Raw genomic sequence first — 23,483 nt, forward strand, 5'->3', positions numbered from 1 at the left:
GCAGAGGAAAAAAATATGGAATCACTCAATTCTGAGGAATAAATTATGGAATCACCCTGTAAATTTTCATCCCCAAAACTAACACCTGCATCAAATCAGATCTGCTCGTTAGTCTGCATCTAAAAAGGAGTGATCACACCTTGGAGAGCTGTTGCACCAAGTGGACTGACATGAATCATGGCTCCAACATGAGAGATGTCAATTGAAACAAAGGAGAGGATTATCAAACTCTTAAAAGAGGGTAAATCATAATCCAATGTTGCAAAAGATGTTGGTTGCTCAGTCAGTTGTGTCTAAACTCTGGACCAAATACAAACAACATGGGAAGGTTGTTAAAGGCAAACATACTGGTAGACCAAGGAAGACATCAAAGCGTCAAGACAGAAAACGTAAAGCAATATGTCTCAAAAATCAAAAAATGCACAACAAAACAAATGAGGAATGAATGGGAGGAAACTGGAGGAAACTGGAGTCAACGTCTGTCACCGAACTGTAAGAAACCGCCTAAAGGAAATGGGATTTACATACAGAAAAGTTAAAAAGAAAGCCATCATTAACACCTAAACAGAAAAAAACAAGGTTACAATGGGCTAAGGAAAAGCAATCGTGGACTGTGGATGACTGGATGAAAGTCATATTCAGTGATGAATCTCGAATCTGCATTGGGCAAGGTGATGATGCTGGAACTTTTGTTTGGTGCCGTTCCAATGGGATTTATAAAGATGACTGCCTGAAGAGAACATGTAAATTTCCACAGTCATTGATGATATGGGGCTGCATGTCAGGTAAAGGCACTGGGGAGATGGCTGTCATTACATCATCAATAAATGCACAAGTTTACGTTGATATTTTGGACAATTGAAAGGATGTTTGGGGATGATGAAATCATTTTTCAAGATGATAATGCATCTTGCCATAGAGCAAAAACTGTGAAAACATTCCTTGCAAAAAGACACATAGGGTCAATGTCATGGCATAGGGTCAATGTCATGGCATAGGGTCAATGTCATGGCATAGGGTCAATATCAACGAGCAGATGTGATTTGATGCAGGTGTTAGTTTTGGGGATGAAAATTTACAGGGTGATTCCATAATTTTTTCCTCAGAATTGAGTGATTCCATATTTTTTTCCTCTGCTTGGTCTAAAAAAGTAACAGTTACTGACTGCCACAATCTTTTTTCTTGATTTCTTATAGTGTTTCTTAAAGCCAGAAAGTTGCCATTTGAAATAACTTTAGTTTTGTGTCATGTCTGTGATCTGCTTTTTTTCTACAAAATTAAACAACTGAACATCCTCCGAGGCCGGTGATTCCATAATTTTTGCCAGGGGTTGTAGTGGCAGAAGAGTTATTAATACTTTAATCTTAAGGCAAACAAAGGCAAGGTCATGTTTTATTTGCAGTAACTGATATTGTGAGTCATTTACAAACACATTGAGACTATACAGCGTGCAGTATATTTTGATGTGCCACATGTGTGCAGCGTCTACGACGGAGTCTCCACCCTGGCCTTCTAAGACGGATTTCTTCCACTTGGACCACCACCACCTCAGCTACAGGTTTGCCCACCATCGAACCCGGGCCTGTACGAAGGGATCGCAGTGCCAGCATCAAACCGTACCATGAAACACTCATCTGCAGGTAACTAAACTTGAGTCAACCCACATTCATTGATACCTTTTTTGTTATTTGCCTCATGTGCAGCAATATTTCTTTGCCATAGATCAGGAGTTTTTAAAGTGTGGGAGAGTGAGCCCCCCCTCAGAGAACAAATGAATTGCTGTGCCCCCACATGACACAAATACATACAATTTCAACATCTTCGTGTGTTTTACACGTTAAACACATTTTAAATATATTTATGTTTTTAAGCAACTGTCTATGCATTTACACATTTTACAGCCTTTGGAAACATTTTATACATATTTTTAAAGAACTTTCTATTCTTTCACACATTGTAAACTCTTTTCAAACATTTTAAACGTGTTTTTAAAAAACTTTCTATTCTTCTTTTTTATCTTGTCATATTTTAAACATTGTTTTTGTAACATTTAAACATCTGTGTGTTTTTAAATGTCTTTGACATAACTAACACATTTTAACATAAATAATACTAATTAAATTTTTATACATATTTATTCTCTCATCTAGTCTCACCTGATGCACTGTGGAGAGGAGCAAACGAAGATCGTCCTCTACTTTCTTTTAAGCACTAAAATTTTATCCATTTTGCTCCTGGCATGTTAGCTAACAATGTTTTCTTTTTCCTTTTTTCCCCTTCTTTTGTTGGTTAACAGTGTTTACAGTTTTTTTTTTTTTTTTTTGCACTCCATCTGAAGAACTCTGGCGCCGGCGCCCCGCAGGGGGAGCACGCTTCACAGTTTGAAAACCACTGCCATAGATCATTCCTTTGTGCCATAGCTCCTCCCACTAATAATGCACAAGGGATGCAAATAGTAAAAAGGAAAAGACAAAGTGATCAGTTCAGACAAAAGAGACAGTAATTAATTAATGCCACACAATTACTGCATTAATTGCATTTTCTTTTTTTTTTTAGTCTTCTCAGAAAATATCCAACCATTACAGGTGGGTGATACCGGGAATTTTGGTATTGATGCAATACCAAGTAAATACAGGCCCAGTATCACCAATATTGATACCGATACCAATACTTTTTCATATTTAAGCTTCATAGATCCAAAGGATCCAAAAGACCTAGGATAGAATTTCGCCAAACATTGTACGTGACAACAAAATACTTTATTATCACAATCAACATCTTTGTTTAAAAAAATATCACTCAACACAACTTAAAACAAAATCTCCTGAGTGGGCAGGACAGGCTGAGCCTACCTGCATGGCTGTTGGCTGGCGCCGCTGAGCCACGTGACGGCGTAACAACAAAAGGCCAGGGCGGGGGGGGAGTGCGCTGCTCCGTGTTGTGTGACACAGCGCAGTGCTGCTCTTACAGACAGAGAGTAGGCTTTGATGAATCTGCGTGCGCAGGAGTCAGTGTGTGCGGGAGAGAAAAAAAGCTTGAGTATCGATCTTTTTACACGAGGATCGTTAAATATCAATACCAGGGTTGGTATCGATATTATTGATATTAGGATTGATCCTCCCATCTCTACCAACCATATCTCATGGCATTTTATGGTGCCATCACAAAATATGATTGACTCTATTAGCCAGTGGTGGGCACAGATAACCAAAAAATTAACTTCGATAACAGATAATCAGATAACTGAAAAGTTATCTTTGATAAAGATAAAACAATAAGCCACCCAAAAATGTATCGGAAGTTACAGATAACCGATAAATTCCAATATTGTCTCTGGTACATTTACAATTACTAATAAAACAAATTAAATTTTAATGCCACAATAGCTTCGAGTAATATTAAAAGTAACAACAGACCCAAACAATGAGACCACACTTTCATCTTTGAACACTCTGCCCCTGCTGGAAGCGCTTGTTTACTACAGAGCTCCCAGCACAGAGACACACTGAGAGCAGCCATAAAACCAACTCTCTATTATTCACAATGCTCCGATCAGGCGGAAGTCTTGAAAAATAAAGTCATGCTGACTTATGGTTTTGATTTATAAATAACATTAATACCGATAGAATAACTCCATTAATGTCAGTTCTGTCATTTGTACAAAGTTAAAATATAGCATATATCTTTTAATGTTGAATAATGCACTCATTCTGAGGTTTTGTAACAAACACAGACAGATCGCAAAGGATTCTGGGTAAAAGTGCCTTTGCTAAACACTGATTGGTTCAGTCATTCATTATGTAAACCAACACGTTAATGTGACGTCTGTCGTGTGTTGGTGTTTACAGATAAATGTATTTTGTAAAATATTCCATTTTTTTTATTTGTAAAAACAGGCATTTTTACGGAGCCCTGGAAGTGTCATCGCAAAATGTTTTGCATGTGGAGAGAATGTGCGCACGTTTTATGATGTTGTAAAACGTGCTTTAGACTGTGCGAGATGATTTTTCATGCAGGAATTTTTTGGACCGAGTTTCAGGTTAATCGCACGTCCTGCATCGTGTAGTGTACATGGAGTAACAAGCTGCGTTTAACATCTCAGGACCACCTCCTGATCGCCGATCATATGGTCCAATGAAAATCAAACCTGTTTGATATTATTCTCGGACCGTCGTGAGGGTATCCTGCTGCTTAAAAGCTACAAGCATCCAACCGCTCGCACTATGCCTGTGCAAACACTGCAGAGCTGTCTTGTAATGTTATTTTATTTATTTATTTTTTTTGCTGTTATTTTATTTTGTTTTTAAACTTCATTTGTAAAAAAAAAAAGCCATTTGCAAAGCCAGAAATTTGATTTGACAATCATCTGATATAACCGGGGTCAAAATAAATAGAACACTGCCATGTGTACTGGTGCCCAAACGCTTAGTACTTAGGATGAATACTGCCATGAACACTACTGGCCAGTAGATGTCAGTAGAGGCCTTGAAAACAAAATTCCAGATAATCCCTGTCTGCCACATTTAAAATGCATGGAATTTAACAAACGCAAATACAATAACATCTATAAACCCAGAGAATATATTCACGAGAGTTTTAGGCACTAGAGTTTAATGCTGTTGTCCGTGGAGCCTGAACAGAGTGTCTGAAATGCAATTGTCCTGTCGTGAACGTACTGAGATTACATCATCCTACCCATAATGCACTGCTGGGCACAGCATGTGCTCACAAAACCTTAAAAATTAGCACATTACTTTAAAACTAAAACATATATCTGATATTTTCACTTTATAAGACTTCAGACATGACAGTAATTTTAAATAACTTGTCCAAAATTAGTTTGGTTAAAATTTGAAGCACAAGTTAAAAATGTATGCCTCTGGATGACTTAGGTGATATTGCCAGCATGTTGGTATGGTGTTAAAAGAAATGGTTATTATTTATTTATTTGTTTTTGGCTATTTCTTTGTTTACAGCGCATAGAGACACTTTTCATAGAACCAGCTCTCCTCTGTTAGCAGAGGATATAACTGTCCATTTGTTACAAAACTTTTAACAGATAGGTGCTGAACTAATTTTAAAAATGCTTGTCGCTGTTCAGTTCTGTTTACTTTATCAGTCTAAAAATTATCGGACAAAAATTAATTGGAAGATAATTGGTCCGATAATGGTTTTTAAAGTTATCTATAAAGATAATCCGATAATGAAAACATTATCTTGGATAATTATTTATTATCGGAAGTGTGCCCACCACTGCTATTAGCTTGTGATATCGTCACAAAATATAGTAGATTTTCATGATGGGGTTGTCTAACCCTAAACCTAACCATAAGTCAAACACCACATGGCGGGTCTATAAAATCTTCCTGTTTGTCTATCATAAAAATTGTTTTTGACAGCATCTAATCACCAGTAGGTTTCCAGTAAAAAAAGGAAGTTTCTGCTTGTTAAAAGTCTTCAGTAAAGAGATGTCTCAGTGAAACCACTTTCATCCTTGACCCTTGATCCACTGTTTCTATGTAAGACGAGTGCAACATCCTTTATAATGGAACTGGGCCAAATCCAGACATATTGTGTGACTATTCTCCTTCATCATTTGTCCCCTTTGCTTTCAGTGCAGCTCCATTTTGTTGCGAATATTCCTTCTTACAAATGGAATGATCTGAAAAGCAGGAATGTTCAGAGCTCTATTCCTGGCAACGTGGCTGTAGTGACCCTAACGACATCACTGCACAGTAATGGCATGACAGTTTGGAAAAGGAACCGTGTGCATTGGGAGCTGGAATGGAAATATGCCCACAGGCAAACGCATTAACCTGAATTCTACCCTCAGCGTATTAACGGTGATGATGACATGGGATTCAAGCTTCTCAGGAGTGTCATGGCTCAGAAATCACTCTGCACAATATGTAGTTTTGTGTTGACATTTTGAGGACTTTCATGTTTTTTCAGGAGGAAACGCTGTAGGACGTTTGCAGACACGTGCTGATGAGTGTGTCCATTTGTGTCTTTGCATGGAGTGTTTTTAAAGTTGGTTTGAAATTGCCTTTTCTTCAAACAGGAATAAGAAAGTCAATCAGGAGATAAGTTGAGGTGGCTTATCTAATTCATCTAAATTTAGAAAAAACAAAGGATGTTATAATTGCAGTTCTGATGGCAGTTTTGAATTATGTCAGTATAATTTATGATGATCGGTGCAGAGGTTGTATTCTTCACCATTATTTTGTTAATGTGATTTAATTTCTGAATACATCAGGAATATCTTTTTTCCCACAAAGTGGAAAGATTGTAGAATTAGCTTGAATATTTTTACCTCTGCATATGCCATGTAAAATACTGGAGGATCAACTCACTGGCTGTGTTATACACTGAAGATATGGTGCATCCATTAAGTATTCACAGCACTTCACTTTTTTCTACATTTTGTTATGTTACAGCCTTATACCAAAATGGAGTAAATTCATCTTTCCCCTCAAAATTCGACTCACAACACCCCATAATGACAGCATGAAACATTTTTGAATTTTTGCAAATTTATTATAATAAATAAATAAAAAAATAAATAAGAAATTTCATGTACATACGTATTCACACCCTTTGCCCAGTACTTTGTTGATGCGCCTTTGGTGGCAATTACAGCTTCATGTCTTCTTGAATATGATTACACAAGCTTGGTGCACCTATCTTTTGGCAGTTTTACCCATTCATCTTTGCAGCACCTCTCAAACTCCATCAGGTTGGATGGGGAGCATCGGTGCACAGCCATTTTCAGATTTCAGATGTTCAGTCGGATTCAGGTCTGGGCTCTGGCTGGGCCACTCAAGAACATTCACAGAGTTGTCCTGAAGCCACTCCTTTGATATCTTGGCTGTATGTTTAGGGTCATTATCCTGTTGAAAGAAGAGCCGTTGCCCCAGTCTGAGGTCAAGAGTGCTCTGGAGAAGGTTTTCATCCAGGATGCCTCTGTACATTGCTGCATTAATCTTTCCCTCAATCCTGACTAGTCTCTCAATTCCTGCCACTGAAAAACATCCCCACAGCATGATGCTGCCACCACCGTGCTTCATGGTAGGGATGGTGCCTGTTTCCTCCAAACATGACCCCTGGTATTCACGCTAAAGAGTTCAATCTTTCTCTCATCAGAGGAGAGAATTTAGTTTTTCATGGTCTGAAAGTCCTCAGGTGCCTTTTTGACAAACCCCAGATGGGCTGCCATGTGCTTTTTATTAAGAAGTGGCTTCCATCTGGCCACTCTACCATACAGGCCTGATTGGTGGATTGCTGCAGAGATGATTGTCCTTCTGGAAGGTTGTCCTCTCCCCACAAAGGAATGCTGAAGGTCTGACAGAGTGACCATCGAGTTCTTGGTCGCCTCCCTGACCAAGGCCCTTCACCCCTGATCGCTCAGTTTAGACGGCAGCCAGCTCTAGGAAGAGTGATGGATCTGAACTTCTTCCATTTACAGATGATGGAGGCCACTGTGCTCATTGGGATCTTCAAAGCAACAGAAATGTTTCTGTACCCTTCCCCAGATTTGTGCCTTGAGATAATCCTGACTCAGAGGTCTGCAGACAATTCCTTTGACTTCATGCTTGGTTTGTGATCTGACATGCACAGTCATCTGTGGGATCTTTGAGAAACCAACACTTCACAACATTGCACCTAGAAAGTGAAAATTTCACACATTTGCAAGAAATGTTGGTTTCTCTGAATGTAAAGGATGGAGTCAGGCTCAACACTTCCCAAACGCCATTTGTATGTTGCTGGTGATATATTCACAGTAAATTAACTAACGAGAGCTCATTCCTAAGACTGATGCAGGACTGATTATTTTTTATCCCCCTGCAGAGGCTGCCCCATCAACTCTCATTTCTTTGTTTTGTAAAGTTATTTTTCATTTTTTAATACTCTAAATTGTAAAAAGTGAACTCAGCTTTTAACTGAATACCATAACCCATTCTGATTTTCTGGACTCTGATTTGTTTGTTTCTCCGTCCTCTTCCTAAAGAAGTGTGTGGTCTACATCCATCAGGGGATTGTCTGTGTTTGCACAGTGACAGTGTGATACTTGAACAATTGCGGTAAATGTAAGCACACTGAGCCACTTCTATACACAAAGCCGTGTCACCCGGCCCGAAAGCCAAGCTCGGCTCAGCAGTGGGCCCCCCGGCTCTGGCCACTTCTGGTGGTGTGAGTGTAAATAAACACCTGCACCTCTCCCTCCAGTCACCAGAACCCAACAGTTACCGTACACTGTCGCAGCTGCCTCTTCTGGCAGACAATATGCAGACACAGTCGGAGAGTATGAAGAGTCTCTGGTTTAGTTTACGTCAGCTGAAAGAGCTCTCTTTTAAGCAACACTTCATTTGAATTTTGTTAAGGGATTTATCGCTTATCCAGATGGCTAAACTAAAACAGAGGGCTTCAGTGTCTGAATAAATGACATCTAAACACAGCTCATCACTACTGAAAACAACCTGGGTCTCAAACATGATGGTCTCTTAGCAATAAGTAATACCCACCACTGCATCACCTCTTAAAAAAGGGTGCTTTTTGGACAGTAGAAGGAAGGATATTTTTTCATGGGGAGGGGGGTATTTATCAGTGGTAATTTTCAGGGATAGGACATCTTACAAGTAATGCACATGAGTAAAAAAGTGTTGTTTTTTTTTTAAGAGGAAACTATAGTTTTCATATTCATTTTTAACACTTTCTACTCTGAGTAATTATTTGAGGCAGTAATCTAAGACTACATTTGCCATACTGTGTGACAACGTGCAGTCCAAATCCACTACAGTTCCTCCTGCTCAAGCCAAATGGCAACTGAAAGGGAGATACATGTGCACAAGCTGAGACCAGGTGTCGCGAGTGATGTTTTCTGACGTTTTAAAATCGTCAGCACATCAGTTGTGTAACATAGTTCATATACAGTTGTGCTCAAAGGTTTACATACAGTAGTGTTCAGAATAATAGTAGTGCTATGTGACTAAAAAGATTAATCCAGGTTTTGAGTATATTTCTTATTGTTACATGGGAAACAAGGTACCAGTAGATTCAGTAGATTCTCACAAATCCAACAACACCAAGCATTCATGATATGCACACTCTTAAGGCTATGAAATTGGGCTATTAGTAAAAAAAAAAAAGTAGAAAAAGGGGTGTTCACAATAATAGTAGCATCTGCTGCTGATGCTACAAACTCAAAACTATTATGTTCAAACTGCTTTTTTAGCAATCCTGTGAATCACTAAACTAGTATTTAGTTGTATAACCACAGTTTTTCATGATTTCTTCACATCTGCGAGGCATTAATTTTGTTGGTTTGGAACCAAGATTTGCTCTTTTACTAGTGTGCTTGGGGTCATTCTCTTGTTAAAACACCCATTTCAAGGGCATGTCCTCTTCAGCATAGGCAACATGACCTCTTCAAGTATTTTGACATATCCAAACTGATCCATGATACCTGGTATGCGATATATAGGCCCAACACCATAGTAGGAGAAACATGCCCATATCATGATGCTTGCACCACCATGCTTCACTGTCTTCACTGTGAACTGTGGCTTGAATTCAGAGTTTGGGGGTCGTCTCACAAACTGTCTGCGGCCCTTGGACCCAAAAAGAACAATTTTACTCTCATCAGTCCACAAAATATTCCTCCATTTCTCTTTAGGCCAGTTGATGTGTTCTTTGGCAAATTGTAACCTCTTCTGCACATGTCTTTTATTTAACAGAGGGACTTTGTGGGGGATTCTTGCAAAAAAAATTTGCTTCACATAGGCGTCTTCTAACTGTCACAGCACTTACAGGTAACTCCAGACTGTCTTTGATCATCCTTGAGCTGATCAATGGTTGAGCCTTTGCCATTCTGGTTATTCTTCTATCCATTTTGATGGTGGTTTTCCGTTTTCTTCCATGCGTCTGTGTTTTTTTGTCCATTTTAAAGCATTGGAAATCATTGTAGATGAACAGCCTATAATTTTTTGCACCTGTGTGTACGTTTTCCCCTCTCCAATCAACTTTTTAATCAAACTACGCTGTTCTTCTGAACAATGTCTTGAACGTCCCATTTTCCTCAGGCTTTCAGAGGAAAGCATGTTCAACAGGTACTGGCTTCATCCTTAAATAGGGGACACCTGATTCACACCTGTTTGTTCCACAAAATTGACAAACTCATTGACTGAATGCCGCACTACTATTATTGTGAACACCCCCTTTTCTACTTTTTTTTTTTTTACTAATAGCCCAATTTCATAGCCTTAAGAGTGTGCATATCATGAATGCTTGGTCTTGTTGGATTTGTGAGAATCTACTGGTACCTTGTTTCCCATGTAACAATAAGAAATATATTCAAAACCTGGATTAATCTTTTTAGTCACATAGCACTACTATTATTCTGAACACTACTGTACCCTGGCAGAATTTTTGCTTTTTTGGCCATTTTTCAGAGAATATGAATGACAACACAAAAACTTTTTTTCACTCATGGTGGTTGGGTGAAGCCATTTATTGTCAAACAACTGTGTTTCCTCTTTTTAAATCAAAATGACAAGAGAACTACCCAAATGACCCTGATCAAAAGTTTACATACCGCTGTTCTTAATACTGTTATTGCCCCTTTAATAAAAACGACAGCTTGGAGTCTTTTGTGGTAGTTTTGGACGAGGCTCTCTGATGGAGAAGCTGCCACAAAATATGTCTTGAATGTTATTTACATTAATTACAAAGAAATACAAACAGTATGGCACTTTATGGTAAATCTGCATGGAGTAGACAGTTCTCAAAAACTGAGTGACTGTGCAAGAAGGAGAAGAGTGAGGAAAGCCAGACAACCCAGGAGAAGTTATGGGCTTATGTGGCTGTGATTGGAGAAATTGTGCACAGTGCAAGCTTTGCATTTTGCATCACTACTCTTATCTTCATAGTGGAGTATAGCAGAGAAGGATTTTCTTTCACCAAAACAGATCAAATCCAGGGGCAGCATGGTGGCTTAGTGGTTAGCTTTGTTGCCTCACAGCGAGAAGGTCATGGGTTCAATTCCCGCCTTTGGCTGTTCTGTGTGGAGTTTGCATGTTCTCCCCGTGTTTGCGTGGGTTTCCTCCGGGTACTCCGGTTTCCTCCCTCATCCAAAAATATGCGGGTTAGGTGGATTAGAATCTTTAAATTGTCCGTAGGTGTGCGTGTGGGTGTGTCTGTGTTTGTTTGTCTGTTTGTGGCCCTGCGACAGACTGGCGTCCTGTCCCGGGTTTACCCCGCCTCACGCTCTATGACTGCTGGGATTGGCTCCAGCCCCCCGCGACCCTTAATTGGACTAAGCGGTTGAAGATGAGAGAGAGAGATCAAATCCAGGCTTGCATCTGAGATGTACCTTCTGGCAGTTTGTAGCTAAACTTTCAGGTCTTCTTTTTAAGAAAATCCTCCTCTATACAACTTCATCATGAAGATGGATAACTGGTACTGTACTCAGACTTAATTGTTTTACTCCATTGCTTCCCAGCTCCTCATTGGTTGAGCACACCTGTCAGAGATAATTAGCTGTGGGTGGAGCAGGGAGATTGAAAAAGCATGCCCTCCAATAGCAAATTTGGGCAGCCCTGCCTAATGCGAACCATTAATTTTTAAAACACTGTATGCAACCAAGTCTGGGGTTTCACTTCAAAAAGACACTTTAATTATTTAAAGCATTTTAATTAATTACTAAATACTCAAACTCAAAAATGTGATGGTCAAGGTTATTGCAAATCTAATTCATGATATAGTCTCTGAAAGTGTATTATTTTGCTTGTCTAGTATCACAAAAATCACAACATATTATAATATCAAATTGTAATACTTGCAAGAATTGCAAGACGTACCTCATCATCATCCAAGCATTGTGATATGTATTGTACTGGGAGATAAGTATATCATCCCAGCACTAATAATAACACAGTGTATGTTCCTGTTTTCATTGTTCCTCCACAAATACAAAGCAGATTAGTTCATTATCCCTTCAAATTTAACTTGTGAGCATGCACATACTGCAAATATTTTACTTTTATGTAATGATAATAGTCACATTTGGAGTCATCCAAGTTGTTTTAGATCTGAATTTTAGAATTTTCTTAAAAGGACTGGGAGAAGACAACCCATATCCAGGCTTGAGTAAAGTAATATGGGCATTGAGGAATTTATTATTGAGGCACTTTCTGAGTAGGTTTCTCAAATAGGAATTTTTTCTTTTATTTGAGTAAAAGTCATGTAGCAATATGGTACTAATTGTGTATTTGCTTCAGTGTAGATTTCCAGGAGTCTACCCACTAATGGTTATCTCTTTTGAGACTAGATCAAGAAAGCAGGAATGTTAATTTAATTTCTTAACAGCTAAAACCAGGCACAAATGGCTATTCGTGCTGTGTAACCAGTCAAGTAAGAGTAAGAGAATGAGACGTTTGAGAGAGTGAAGACTCGAGGAGCACAGAGGAGAGGGTGGGAGAAAATGAACACATGCCTTCAATTTGCCTTTTGTTTGCTCCATCATCAAAATCTAGACAATCTTAATTAGGACATTAGTCTTCTTTTCTCTCTTTCCTTTTTCCGTCACGTCAGCTTTTTGTGACGTACAGTGCAGAGAAGGAATAACAGCAACTTCAGAGCTCCAATTTTTTCCTTTTATCTTAGACGTGGTAAAGAGGCAGTTGAATACCTTCCATTTTCCTCAACCCCAGCCACTGTACCGTTATCTTATTCACGTCATCTGGCTCGAGAGCACCAAGATTACTGGAAGTAGAAATAATGGCTGCTGTGTTTATTGCAGTTTGGACACCGTCCGTATGGGCTCCACACCAAAGCTAATCTTTCAACCTGCTGTGAGTGACTGTAAAATCTGGGAGTGAACTGCAGCAAAGGAAGGGGGGGTCAGACAGGCCAGTCAGAGCTTATTTCATGTTTCAAGACATTAAGACAACCAGAATAAGAGGAAGAGAGTCAGCGAGGATATTGTCAGAAAAAGCAGACAATGCTACACTTATGCACTATTTCCGACTGCAGAGGACGTTTGACTTGAATCAAGCAAACACTTGAGAATACCAAGTTGTGTTAGAGATTGAAAAGTAGGAAAAGTGGGGGTTTTCTTCACAGTTATTCCCAACTGACTGTTGTAAATCATATATGTGAAAGGTTTGCGTTCTTTTTCTCATTCAAAAGCATGGGAAAGTGTGGCCAAACTGACAGGTAGAGGAAATATGAAAGTGTGTGTGTGCATGTGTGTGCGTGATTGTGTTTTGATTGTATCTACATTAAAGTTGGTGTGTTGATAGCTTGGGTCACTGGGCTCATTATGGGAATATTTAAAATATGTTTCATTATGCATTAAACAGAATATTCTTCTATACTGTTTAATCTATGGCAGCCACGCCTTGGCAATAAATAGCTTAATTGGCCAACCCATAAATGAGTAAAGAGGTGCGTGGGCAAGATCCTGCATGACCTGTATAGGACGGGCACATTCCCATCTTAGTTACGTAACATAACACAGGGTTGTCTTGGTTTGGATGTTTACTAAAGCACATTTGACTGGGTGTTGGTTTTCTTGCTGGGTGGCTTTGGCAGGGTATTAAAAATTTTGACTGGATTATTGTCTCCATTACCATGTAGTGTTTTGGTTATTGTGGAGTGGCGCCAATGCTAACATAGCCAATAAAAAAACACAAAAATTTAATTGGATGGAAATGCCGAAGCACAGACTTCTTATGTGATCCATTAGCACAATTAGTGGAAGCCTGAAGGGTCTGCATTTAAATTAGGTACTTTTTCCCTGCAGGGAATGGATCCTGCGCACTGTACTATCCAGTCTCTGGGGTATAGTATGCATGACATCAAATCAGCCTGGCACTGAGTAGTTCTGGCAACTGCACCTAGAAAAAAAAAACAAAACAAACAAAAAAAAAAACAGTTGTTATAATGTATTGTAATAATATATTCATCCTGCACTGGAAAATAACTACAATTCATGGTTTAGTGATGCTATCATAAACAGGACATCTGGCTCACAACAGGAAATGATGTAGATCCATAGACAGTCTTGCCCCTAGCTCTATCATCTTTTCCTTCCATCAGTGCTACTACCAAATTACCTTAGCAAATACAGGCATTACATCCATCCATCCATTTTCTTCTGCTTTATCCGGAGTCGGGTCGCGGGGGCAGCAGCTCAAGCAAAGCCGCCCAGACCTCCCGATCCACACACACCTCCCCCAGCTCCTCTGGGGGAACCCCAAGGTGTTCCCAAGTCAGCCGAGAGATGTAGTCCCTCCAGCGTGTCCTGGGTCTTCCCCAGGGCCTCCTTCCAATGGGACGTGCCCGGAACACCTCTCCAGCGAGGCGTCCATGGGGCATCCAGAAAAGATGCCCGAGCCACCTCAACTGACTCCTTTCGACGTGGAGGAGCAGCGGCTCGACTCCGAGCTCCTCCCGAGTGACCGGCATACAGGCATTACAGCCTCGGCAAATACACAACTCCACGACTGACCTAGCTGACTGCATCTGATCAATTAAAATAGCAGAGATACATTAAATAAAAAAGGAACAATGACATATAGCTCAGACATTCTGTCACTTGTCAACTGTTGGTTTAGTTCCTTTTCAAATGGGACTTGCTTGAGTCCCTTGCAGGAGCTCACTTATAATGAACAGTTCTACATTTATTTAGAGCGATACTTACATCTACAGCTCTACTTGGAAACTCACAACAGGGCCCCACATTGGCATTGTAGTTAGCCCTCTTGCTTTATAGCAAGATTTTCCTGGGTTCAAGCTCATTTTCTGTCAGGAAGGGCATCCAGTATAAAACCGTTCCAGCAGGGCTGGATCTAGAGTGAAAATCTGCCAGATGCATTTTTGCCCAATGATAAAATAAAAATCATACGCGTCTTGTTATTCAATATAATCTTCATTCTTTTATTCGTGTGCAACATACACTGTCACACTTCTTTTAATATATTTATTATGCTTCATGGACCATAGTGAACACTTCTTATTTGTATAAATACAACCCCTGGCAAAAATTATGGAATCACCGGCCTCAGAAGGATGTTCATTCAGTTGTTTAATTTTGTAGAAAAAAAGCAGATCACAGACATGACACAAAACTAAAGTCATTTCAAATGGCAACGTTCTGGCTTTAAGAAACACTATAAGAAATCAAGAAAAAAAGATTGTGGCAGTCAGTAACGGTTACTTTTTTAGACCAAGCAGAGGAAAAAAATATGGAATCACTCAATTCTGAGGAAAAAATTATGGAATCACCCTGTAAATTTTCATCCCCCAAAAAAGTAGAAAAGGGGGTGTTCACAATAATAGCAGCATCTGCTGTTGACGCTACAAACTCAAAACCATTATGTTCGAACTGCTGTTTTAGCAATCTTGTGAATCACTAAACTAGTATTTAGTTGTATAACCACAGATTTTCATGATTTCTTCACATCTGCGAGGCATTAATTTTGTTGGTTTGGGACCATACCTGGTATGCAATATATAAACCCAACACCATAGTAGGAGAAACATGCCCATATCACGATGTTTGCACTACCATGCTTCACTGTCTTTGAGTTTGGGGGTCATCTCACAAACTGTCTGCGGCCCTTGGACCCAAAAAGAACAATTTTACTCTCATCAGTCCACAAAATATTCCTCCATTTCTCTTTAGGGCGGTTGATGTGTTCTTTGGCAAATTGTGACCTCTTCTGCACATGTCTTTTATTTAACAGAGGGACTTTGCGGGGTATTCTTGCAAATAAATTAGCTTCACACAAGTGTCTTCTAACTGTCTCAGCACTTACAGGTAACTCCATATGTCTTTGATCATCCTGGAGCTGATCAATGGGTGAGCCTTTGCCATTCTGGTTATTCTTCTATCCATTTTGATGGTTGTTTTCCATTTTCTTCCACGCATCTCTGTTTTTTTTTTTTTTTTGTCCATTTTAAAGCATTAGAGATCACTGTAGATGAACAGCCTATAATTTTTGCACCTGCATATAAGTTTTCCCCTCTCCAATCAACTTTTTAATAAAACTACGCTGTTCTTCTGAACAATGTCTTGAACGTCCCATTTTCCTCAGGCTTTCAAAGAGACAAGCATGTTCAACAGGTGCTGGCTTTATCCTTAAATAGGGGACACCTGATTCATACCTGTTTGTTCAACAAAATTGACGAACTCACTAACTGACTGCCACACTGCTATTATTGTGAACACCCCCTTTTCTACTTGTTTTTACTAATAGCCCAATTTCATAGCCTTAAGAGTGTGCATATCATGAATGCTTGGTCTTGTTGGATTTGTGAGAATCTACTGAATCTACTGGTACCTTGTTTCCCATGTAACAATAAGAAATATACGCGAAACCTGGATTAATCTTTTTAGTCACATAGCACTACTATTATTCTGAACACTACTGTACAAATCTGAGACAATGGTCCACTGACGGAAAACAGTGGCTTGTTCCCTCAGGGTCAGTGGGAGATTTACTGCCCCAAGTGGAGGAGTTTAAGTATTTCTGGGCCTTGTTCAGTGGAGAGTGGGGGAAATTGGAATGTGAGATCAACAGATGGATTGGGGTGGCATCTGAAATCTTATGGATTCTGTACCAGACCATTGTGGTGAAGAAAGAGCTGAGCCAGAATGTGAGGATCTCAGTTTACGAGTAGATTTATGCTCCTATCCTCTCCTATGTTCATGAGCTTTGGGTAATGACTGACAGAACAAGATACAAGGTACAACAAGATACAAGCGGCAGAAATGAGATTCCTCTGTCAGGTATTTGGGCTTACACTCCTGGACAGGGTGAGAAGCTTGACTATCTGGGAGGGACTCAGAGTAGAATAGCTGCTTCTTTGCATCAAAAGGAGCCAGTTGCGGTGGTTTGGGCACCTGGTGAGGATGTCCCCTGGTCTTCTCACTACAGAGGACTTCTAGGCATGTCCAACTGGGAGGAGGCCCCGGGGAAGACCGAGGATGCGCTGGAGAGATTATATTTCCCAGCTGGCTTGGGAACTCCTTGGGATCCCCCAGGAAGAGTTACAGGACTTCGCCAAGAATAGGGAAGTGTGGGATTTCTCTACTTGAAAGGACCAAACTCACACCAGACCACATCTGCCAACTTTTGGAGATCTATCTTAACACCATGTATTTCCTGTTTAGAGGGAATTACTACAGGCAGGACAGTATCCCTAGTTACAGAGCAATGTAGTGTATTCTGTCAGATGTCAGGAAAACTGTAACGAACACTACATAGGTGAGACTAAGCAACCGTTACACAAAAGGCTATACCAGCACTGCAGAGAGGGCACCAGTGGACCTCAGTCTGCAGTTCATCTCCACCTTAAAGACACTAATCACACGTTTGAGGACAAGAAACTTAAAATCTTAGCCAGACAGAAGAAATGGTTTGAGAGAGGTGTGAAGGAGGCATTCTATGTGAAACAGTTGAAACCCAGCCTTAACCGGGGAGGGGGTCTGAGACACGCTTTGTCCCCTGTTTACAATGGGGTACTCAGATCAAAGCAGTTTCAGTCTTTTGTTCATGGTAAGGAGGGTGCTAACTAGAGCACAATAGGTGCTAATTAAAGCAATTGTTTAGTCACTAGCCAATAGCAGTCTGCCTCTCGGTAGGAGGCATCTGGTTAGGTATAAAACTCCAGCTTTTGTGGCTTCTGTTTGTTCTTCTCGACAAGGGTCAGACAGAAGTCAGACTACCAGAGCAAGAATTTTAGCTGAGGAATCTTCTGCGATTTGAAGCAAAACGTCCTCGCGTCAAGCTTCCCAGTCCAGTCGAAGATTCAAGCTTCTCTACTATGGAAACCACCTGGACAACTGAGAGCCTACACAGAAATATAACATATATCTTTTAATGTTGAATAATTCACTAATTCTGAAGTTTTGTAACAAACACAGACAGATGGCATTCTGGGTAAAATGTGCCTCCACTAACACTGATTGGTTGACTTATTCGTTCTATGTAAACCAACACATTAATGTGACGTGTGTTGGTGTTTACAGATAAATGTGCTTTTGTAAAATATGCCATTTTTTATCTGTAAAAAAAAGGCATTTTCAAAAAAACAAAACCCAAAAAGCCAAGTTGTAATTAGATAACCGTCTGATATAACCATTGTCAAAATAAATAGAACACTGCCATGATCTACTGGTGCCAATGCGAGTTTTGGCCCTTTTTCAGCTGATTTTTCATTCGTGCGAGAATTTTTTTGGATCGCACCGAGTTTCAGGTTAATTACGCGCCCTGCATTGTTTAGTATACATGAAGTAACGAGCTGCATTTAACATCTCACAACCATCTCCTGATCGCCGTTCGTATGGTCAGATGAAAATCAAACCTGTTTGATAGTCTGGTTGGCCGTCATGAGGGTGTCCCACTGCTGAAGCACTACAAGCATCCAACCTCTCACACTGTGCCTGTGCAAACACCGCAGACCTGTCTTGTAATTTTTTTTTTTGTTTTAAACATTGATATCTCCCATCGAAAGGTTTTGTAAATTAAGTTTGAAAAAAAAGCTTCTGTTTATGTTTTGCTTCTGAAAACACAAGTCCAATGTGTTTTTGAACGTACGTGTGTGAGATCATAAATTGTGCGCTCTGAACATTTACACCATGTGGTTCTGTTGTACAGTTTGAGCTGGAACTGAGTACAGTGATCGAAAATATCAGCCAAGCCTTCAGGGCGAATACTGCCATGAACACTGCTGGGCAGTAGATGGCAGTAGAGACCTTGAAAACTTGCCAAAACAAAATTCCAGATAATCTGTGTCTGCTACGTTTAAGATGCGTGGAATTTAATAAACGCAAACACAATAACAACATCTATAAACCCAGAGAATATATTCATGAGCGTTTTAGGCACTAGAGTTTAATGCTGTTGTCCGTGGAGCCTGATCAGGGTGTCTCAAATGCATTTCTCATGTCGTGAACGTACTGAGATTACCCTATCCTACCCATAATGCACCTGGACACAGCATGACCACACTAAAACCTTAAAAATTAACGCATTACTTGAAAACTAAAACATATATCTAATATTTTCACTTTATAAAACTTAAGACGTGACGTTAATTTAAATAACTTGTCCGAAATTAGTTTGGTTAAAATTTGAACCATAAGTTAAAAATGTATGCCTCTGGATGACTTAGGTGATATTGCCCGCGCATCAGTATGGGGTTAAAAGAAATGAGTTTTTTTATTTTTTTGATGACAAGTTCTCCTTTGCCTGCAGAGGATAGAGCAGTTTCTCCTAGAAGCAGCTCTCCTCTGCTTGCAGAGGGTAGAACTACACATCTGCTACAAAACATTTAACATGTAGGTGCTCAACTGATTTTAATTTTTATAAGTCTTTGTAGCTGTTCATCTTTGTTTACCACGTTAACGGTCTAAAAATTATCGGACAAAAATTTATCAGAAGATAATTAGTCCGATAATGGTTTTCAAAGTTATCTGAAAAGATAATCCGATAATGGAAAGATTATCTTCGATAATTATCGATTATCGGATTATTGGAACTGTGCCCACCACTGAAACTAAGTATCATCAAAGCTGCGGTAGAAGCAGCAGAAACAGGATCTGCATGGATCTGGAACGAGTACATCCAGATCAAACAGTTTGAGGCATTGCCATTTTGTAACTTGCCAGTGGGAGGTGGTGTTCCATGTACTGCTGACCCCCCACCCCGAAGAAATATTGATCATAATGGGCCGAAATTCCCGGCGACGGGTGGTGATCAACTGATGATCCCACTGGTGAGGCACACAATTCCATCAAGTGTGCATGATTCAACTAATGTATATATATATATATATATATATATATATATATTCTGTGTGGAGTTTGCATGTTCTCTCCGTGTCTGTGTGGGTTTCCCTCGGGCACTCCAATTTCCTCCCACTAATATAATGAAGGCAAAGCTTTTGACTGAGCAATGTTTTTTCTCCATCAAAAAATATTGAAGTTATTTGATTGAAATACTGTAAAAATTGAAGATTCAATTGGGCAATATTGTTTTAATAATTTTCTTCAGGGGTTGATGATTTCATTAAAAAAGTGATGTTTGCACAACAAAAGACTTATGTGACTCTGACAACATGTATTACATGTATTAAATTGCAATTATAAATATACTGAGAGATATTTAATGACAGTATCATAAAACAACATTTAAATTCAATGAAACTAGATATTTATGCTATGTACAATGTAGAAATATTCATTACAGGACCTCTAATTATAAATAAGCAACAAATTAGTAACAGTTCATACTATTTCTATATATATCATAGAAATTTAATGCTTTCTTCAAGATCTGTAATCAATCTCACAACAGTATATGTTATTTATGCCTAATTCACAAATTTGATTATAAATGATAAATGATAACCACTGAGCACTTTTTAAGAAGCTGATCCAATAGTCAGTCAGATTTCAGGCAGATTGCTGGGACATTTCAACATTGAGAAGACATATGCAACACATGAATAGATTACTAACAAGGTTTTATATTTGATTTTCAGATAAAAACATTACAAACCTGAATGTAGACCCAGAGGGAAGTTTCATTATTATTCTGTTGCTTTTTAAATAGTACGTGAACGGCTAATTAATATAGTGTTCAAAGCCCGATAAATTTGCTACTTTGTTTTCAAACACTGGAAGTGACTTGTCATAGAATGGGGGCCTACGTGGCACAACTACCGACTTTAGAAATGTTTGCATACCATTTTCTATCCACAGTGTAACTTCTTTCATCTCTTTAAGCTATTATGTTGCTTCAAAAACACTGTCTTCTTACCAGTGTGAACGGCGTCGGCAGCGAATTTGTATGCGTTGACCTGTGAACCAGAAGTGTTAGCTAGTTCGCCGTGCATGTGCACTGACGAACTCGGAACTGGCTTATTAATTTTTTCCGAACTAATTTGGTGATCGAAGTTATACAGTTACGGTGGCAATGCAGTTCGCTCCAGTGTATTTCTACGCCAACCTTTCGCTGGTGTCTGGCGTGACGCCATAACGCCGTTTCTATGCGCTTCTGGGAAAAAGTTCTCCCATCATGCACTTCGGTCTTTCCCATCCTGCTTCTTGTGTACTTGTGTGGGAAGTGATGGTCTAGTGATTAAGGCGTTGGGCTTGAGACCAGAAGATCCTCAGTTCAAATCCCAGCCTGACTGGAAAATCAATAAGGGCCCTTGGGCAAGTTCTTTAATCCCCTATTGCTCCCGGTGTGTAGTGAGTGCCTTGTATGGCAGCACCATGACATCGGGGTGAATGTGAGGCATTATTGTAAAGCACTTTGAGCATCTGATGCAGATGGAAAAGCGCTATATAAATGCAGTCCATTTACTTCCTGGGTACTTCCTGTTTGAACATCCTGGTTTGCGGCCATGGCAAAAATTGAGAACACACTCACCCTAGCCGGTCATCATTCTCGCTTCTCTTGACGGCTCTGACGCCGAGCACTGCTTGGTATCAAAAACATGCTTATTTACTGTCTGCAGCTTCTCTGCCCCTGACATCTGGATTTGGTCCCTGGGTGCTGGACTGTGGCTGTCCACTGCTGTCCAAATGCATTTATTTCATGCATTTATTTCCTCTAGGCTGGACTATTGTAATTCATTATTATCAGGTTGTCCTAAAAGTTCCCTGAAAGTCTTCAGTTAATTCAAAATGCTGCAGCTAGAGTATTGCCGGGACTGGAAGGAGAGAGCATATTTCACCCATATTGGCTTCTCTTCATTGGCTTCCTGTTAATTCTAGAATAGAATTTGAAATTCTTCTTCTTACTTATAAGGTTTTGAATAATCAGGTCCCATCTTATCTTAGGGACCTCATAGTACCATATCACCCCAATAGAGCGCTTCGCTCTTAGACTGCAGGCTTACTTGTAGTTCCTAGGGTTTGTAAGAGTAGAATGGGAGGCAGAGCCTTCAGCTTTCAGGCTCCTCTCCTGTGGAACCAGCTCCCAATTCAGATCAGGGAGACAGACACCCTCTCTACTTTTAAGATTAGGCTTAAAACTTTCCTTTTTGCTAAAGCTTATAGTTAGGGCTGGATCAGGTGACCCTGAACCATCCCTTAGTTATGCTGCTATAGACTTAGACTGCTGGGGGGTTCCCATGATGCACTGAGTGTTTCTTTCTCTTTTTGCTCTGTATGCACCACTCTGCATTTAATCATTAGTCATCGATCTCTGCTCCCCTCCACAGCATGTCTTTTTCCTGGTTCTCTCCCTCAGCCCCAACCAGTCCCAGCAGAAGACTGCCCCTCCCTGAGCCTGGTTCTGCTGGAGGTTTCTTCCTGTTAAAAGGGAGTTTTTCCTTCCCAGTGTCGCCAAGTGCTTGCTCACAGGGGGTCGTTTTGACCGTTGGGGTTTTTCTGTAATTATTGTATGGCTTTTGCCTCACAATATAAAGCGCCTTGGGGCAACTGTTTGTTGTGATTTGGTGCTATATAAATAAAATTGATTTGATTTGATTTGATTTGCTCCCAGCCGCTGTATTGTGTCTAACTGCAATTAGGATGGGTGAAATGCAAAGGACAAAGTTTATTGTATGCATTCATCTATGTACAATAAAGGCCTTTCTTCCTTCCTTCTAAACCACCTTCATTTGCCAGTTGTCATTTATTATTTAGAAACAATCTAATATACAACAAAGAAATATGACAAGCAGTTAAACTGTTAACTGACACTCATTTGTAATGAATCTGAAAGCAGGTGAGCTCAGTATTACCATCTGCCACTTCTAATTCCATTTATAACACTGGGGACTGAAAATTTTTACAGCCGTGTGCAGCAGTAGCACATGCAAGGGCACTGGTTTCAGTCACGTGCATGTCTGTGCATGTGTGGTTACAGGCCAAGGTAAAAAATGTGGCCCACTACTTGTATCAGGAATATTTCAAATGGTTATTCTGAAGAAGATATACATGCGGTTACTATTAAACACTAATATCAAGTCAACCTTGAAAGCTCACATGCTTTTACAGTGGCTATTTCGAGAAAACGGTTAAAGATGCACCTATAGTTAGCAAGAAAACATTAATACGAAGCCATCTACCACCTTGATATTGGTCATATGAACGTTTGATCTTGAAAAGTCAATCTCAGAGTCATGTATGCAGATGATCTGGTTATCATTAGCCCAAGTAGTGCTGGACTACAGCAACTCCTAAATATCTGCACTGAGTTTGGTCTAATGCATAACATTAAATACAGTGCTAGCAAGAGTGCTATTTTAATATGTAGAACCAAGCAGGACAAAAAAACGCTCCATTTTCCTGCTTTTAAACTGACTGGAAATGTTCTTGAAGTATGCAGCAAGATTAAATATCTTGGACATTTTATAAATGATGAACTAAAAAATGATGATGACATATATAGACAATGCTGTAAACTACCAGGCAAACGCCACTGGGCGCAAGTTCAGCTTCTGTTCAACGCAGGTGAAAG

The 23,483-nt window shown here is 39.7% G+C and overlaps 1 protein-coding gene across 2 annotated transcripts in view; it reads left to right on the forward strand.

The window, feature by feature from the left end:
• The window catches only part of pde3a (phosphodiesterase 3A, cGMP-inhibited), a 394,862-nt gene that overhangs the window by 323,334 nt on the left and 48,045 nt on the right, over positions 1 to 23,483 (forward strand). For both annotated transcript variants that reach the window (XM_034176288.1, XM_034176289.1), the window contains exon 4: positions 1,483 to 1,640. In XM_034176288.1, the coding sequence (XP_034032179.1) occupies positions 1,483 to 1,640 (158 nt within the window). The remainder of the gene's footprint in view (positions 1 to 1,482; positions 1,641 to 23,483) is intronic.

Source organism: Thalassophryne amazonica, chromosome 8, assembly GCF_902500255.1.
Source record: "Thalassophryne amazonica chromosome 8, fThaAma1.1, whole genome shotgun sequence".
NCBI classification, from domain to species: domain Eukaryota; kingdom Metazoa; phylum Chordata; class Actinopteri; order Batrachoidiformes; family Batrachoididae; genus Thalassophryne; species Thalassophryne amazonica.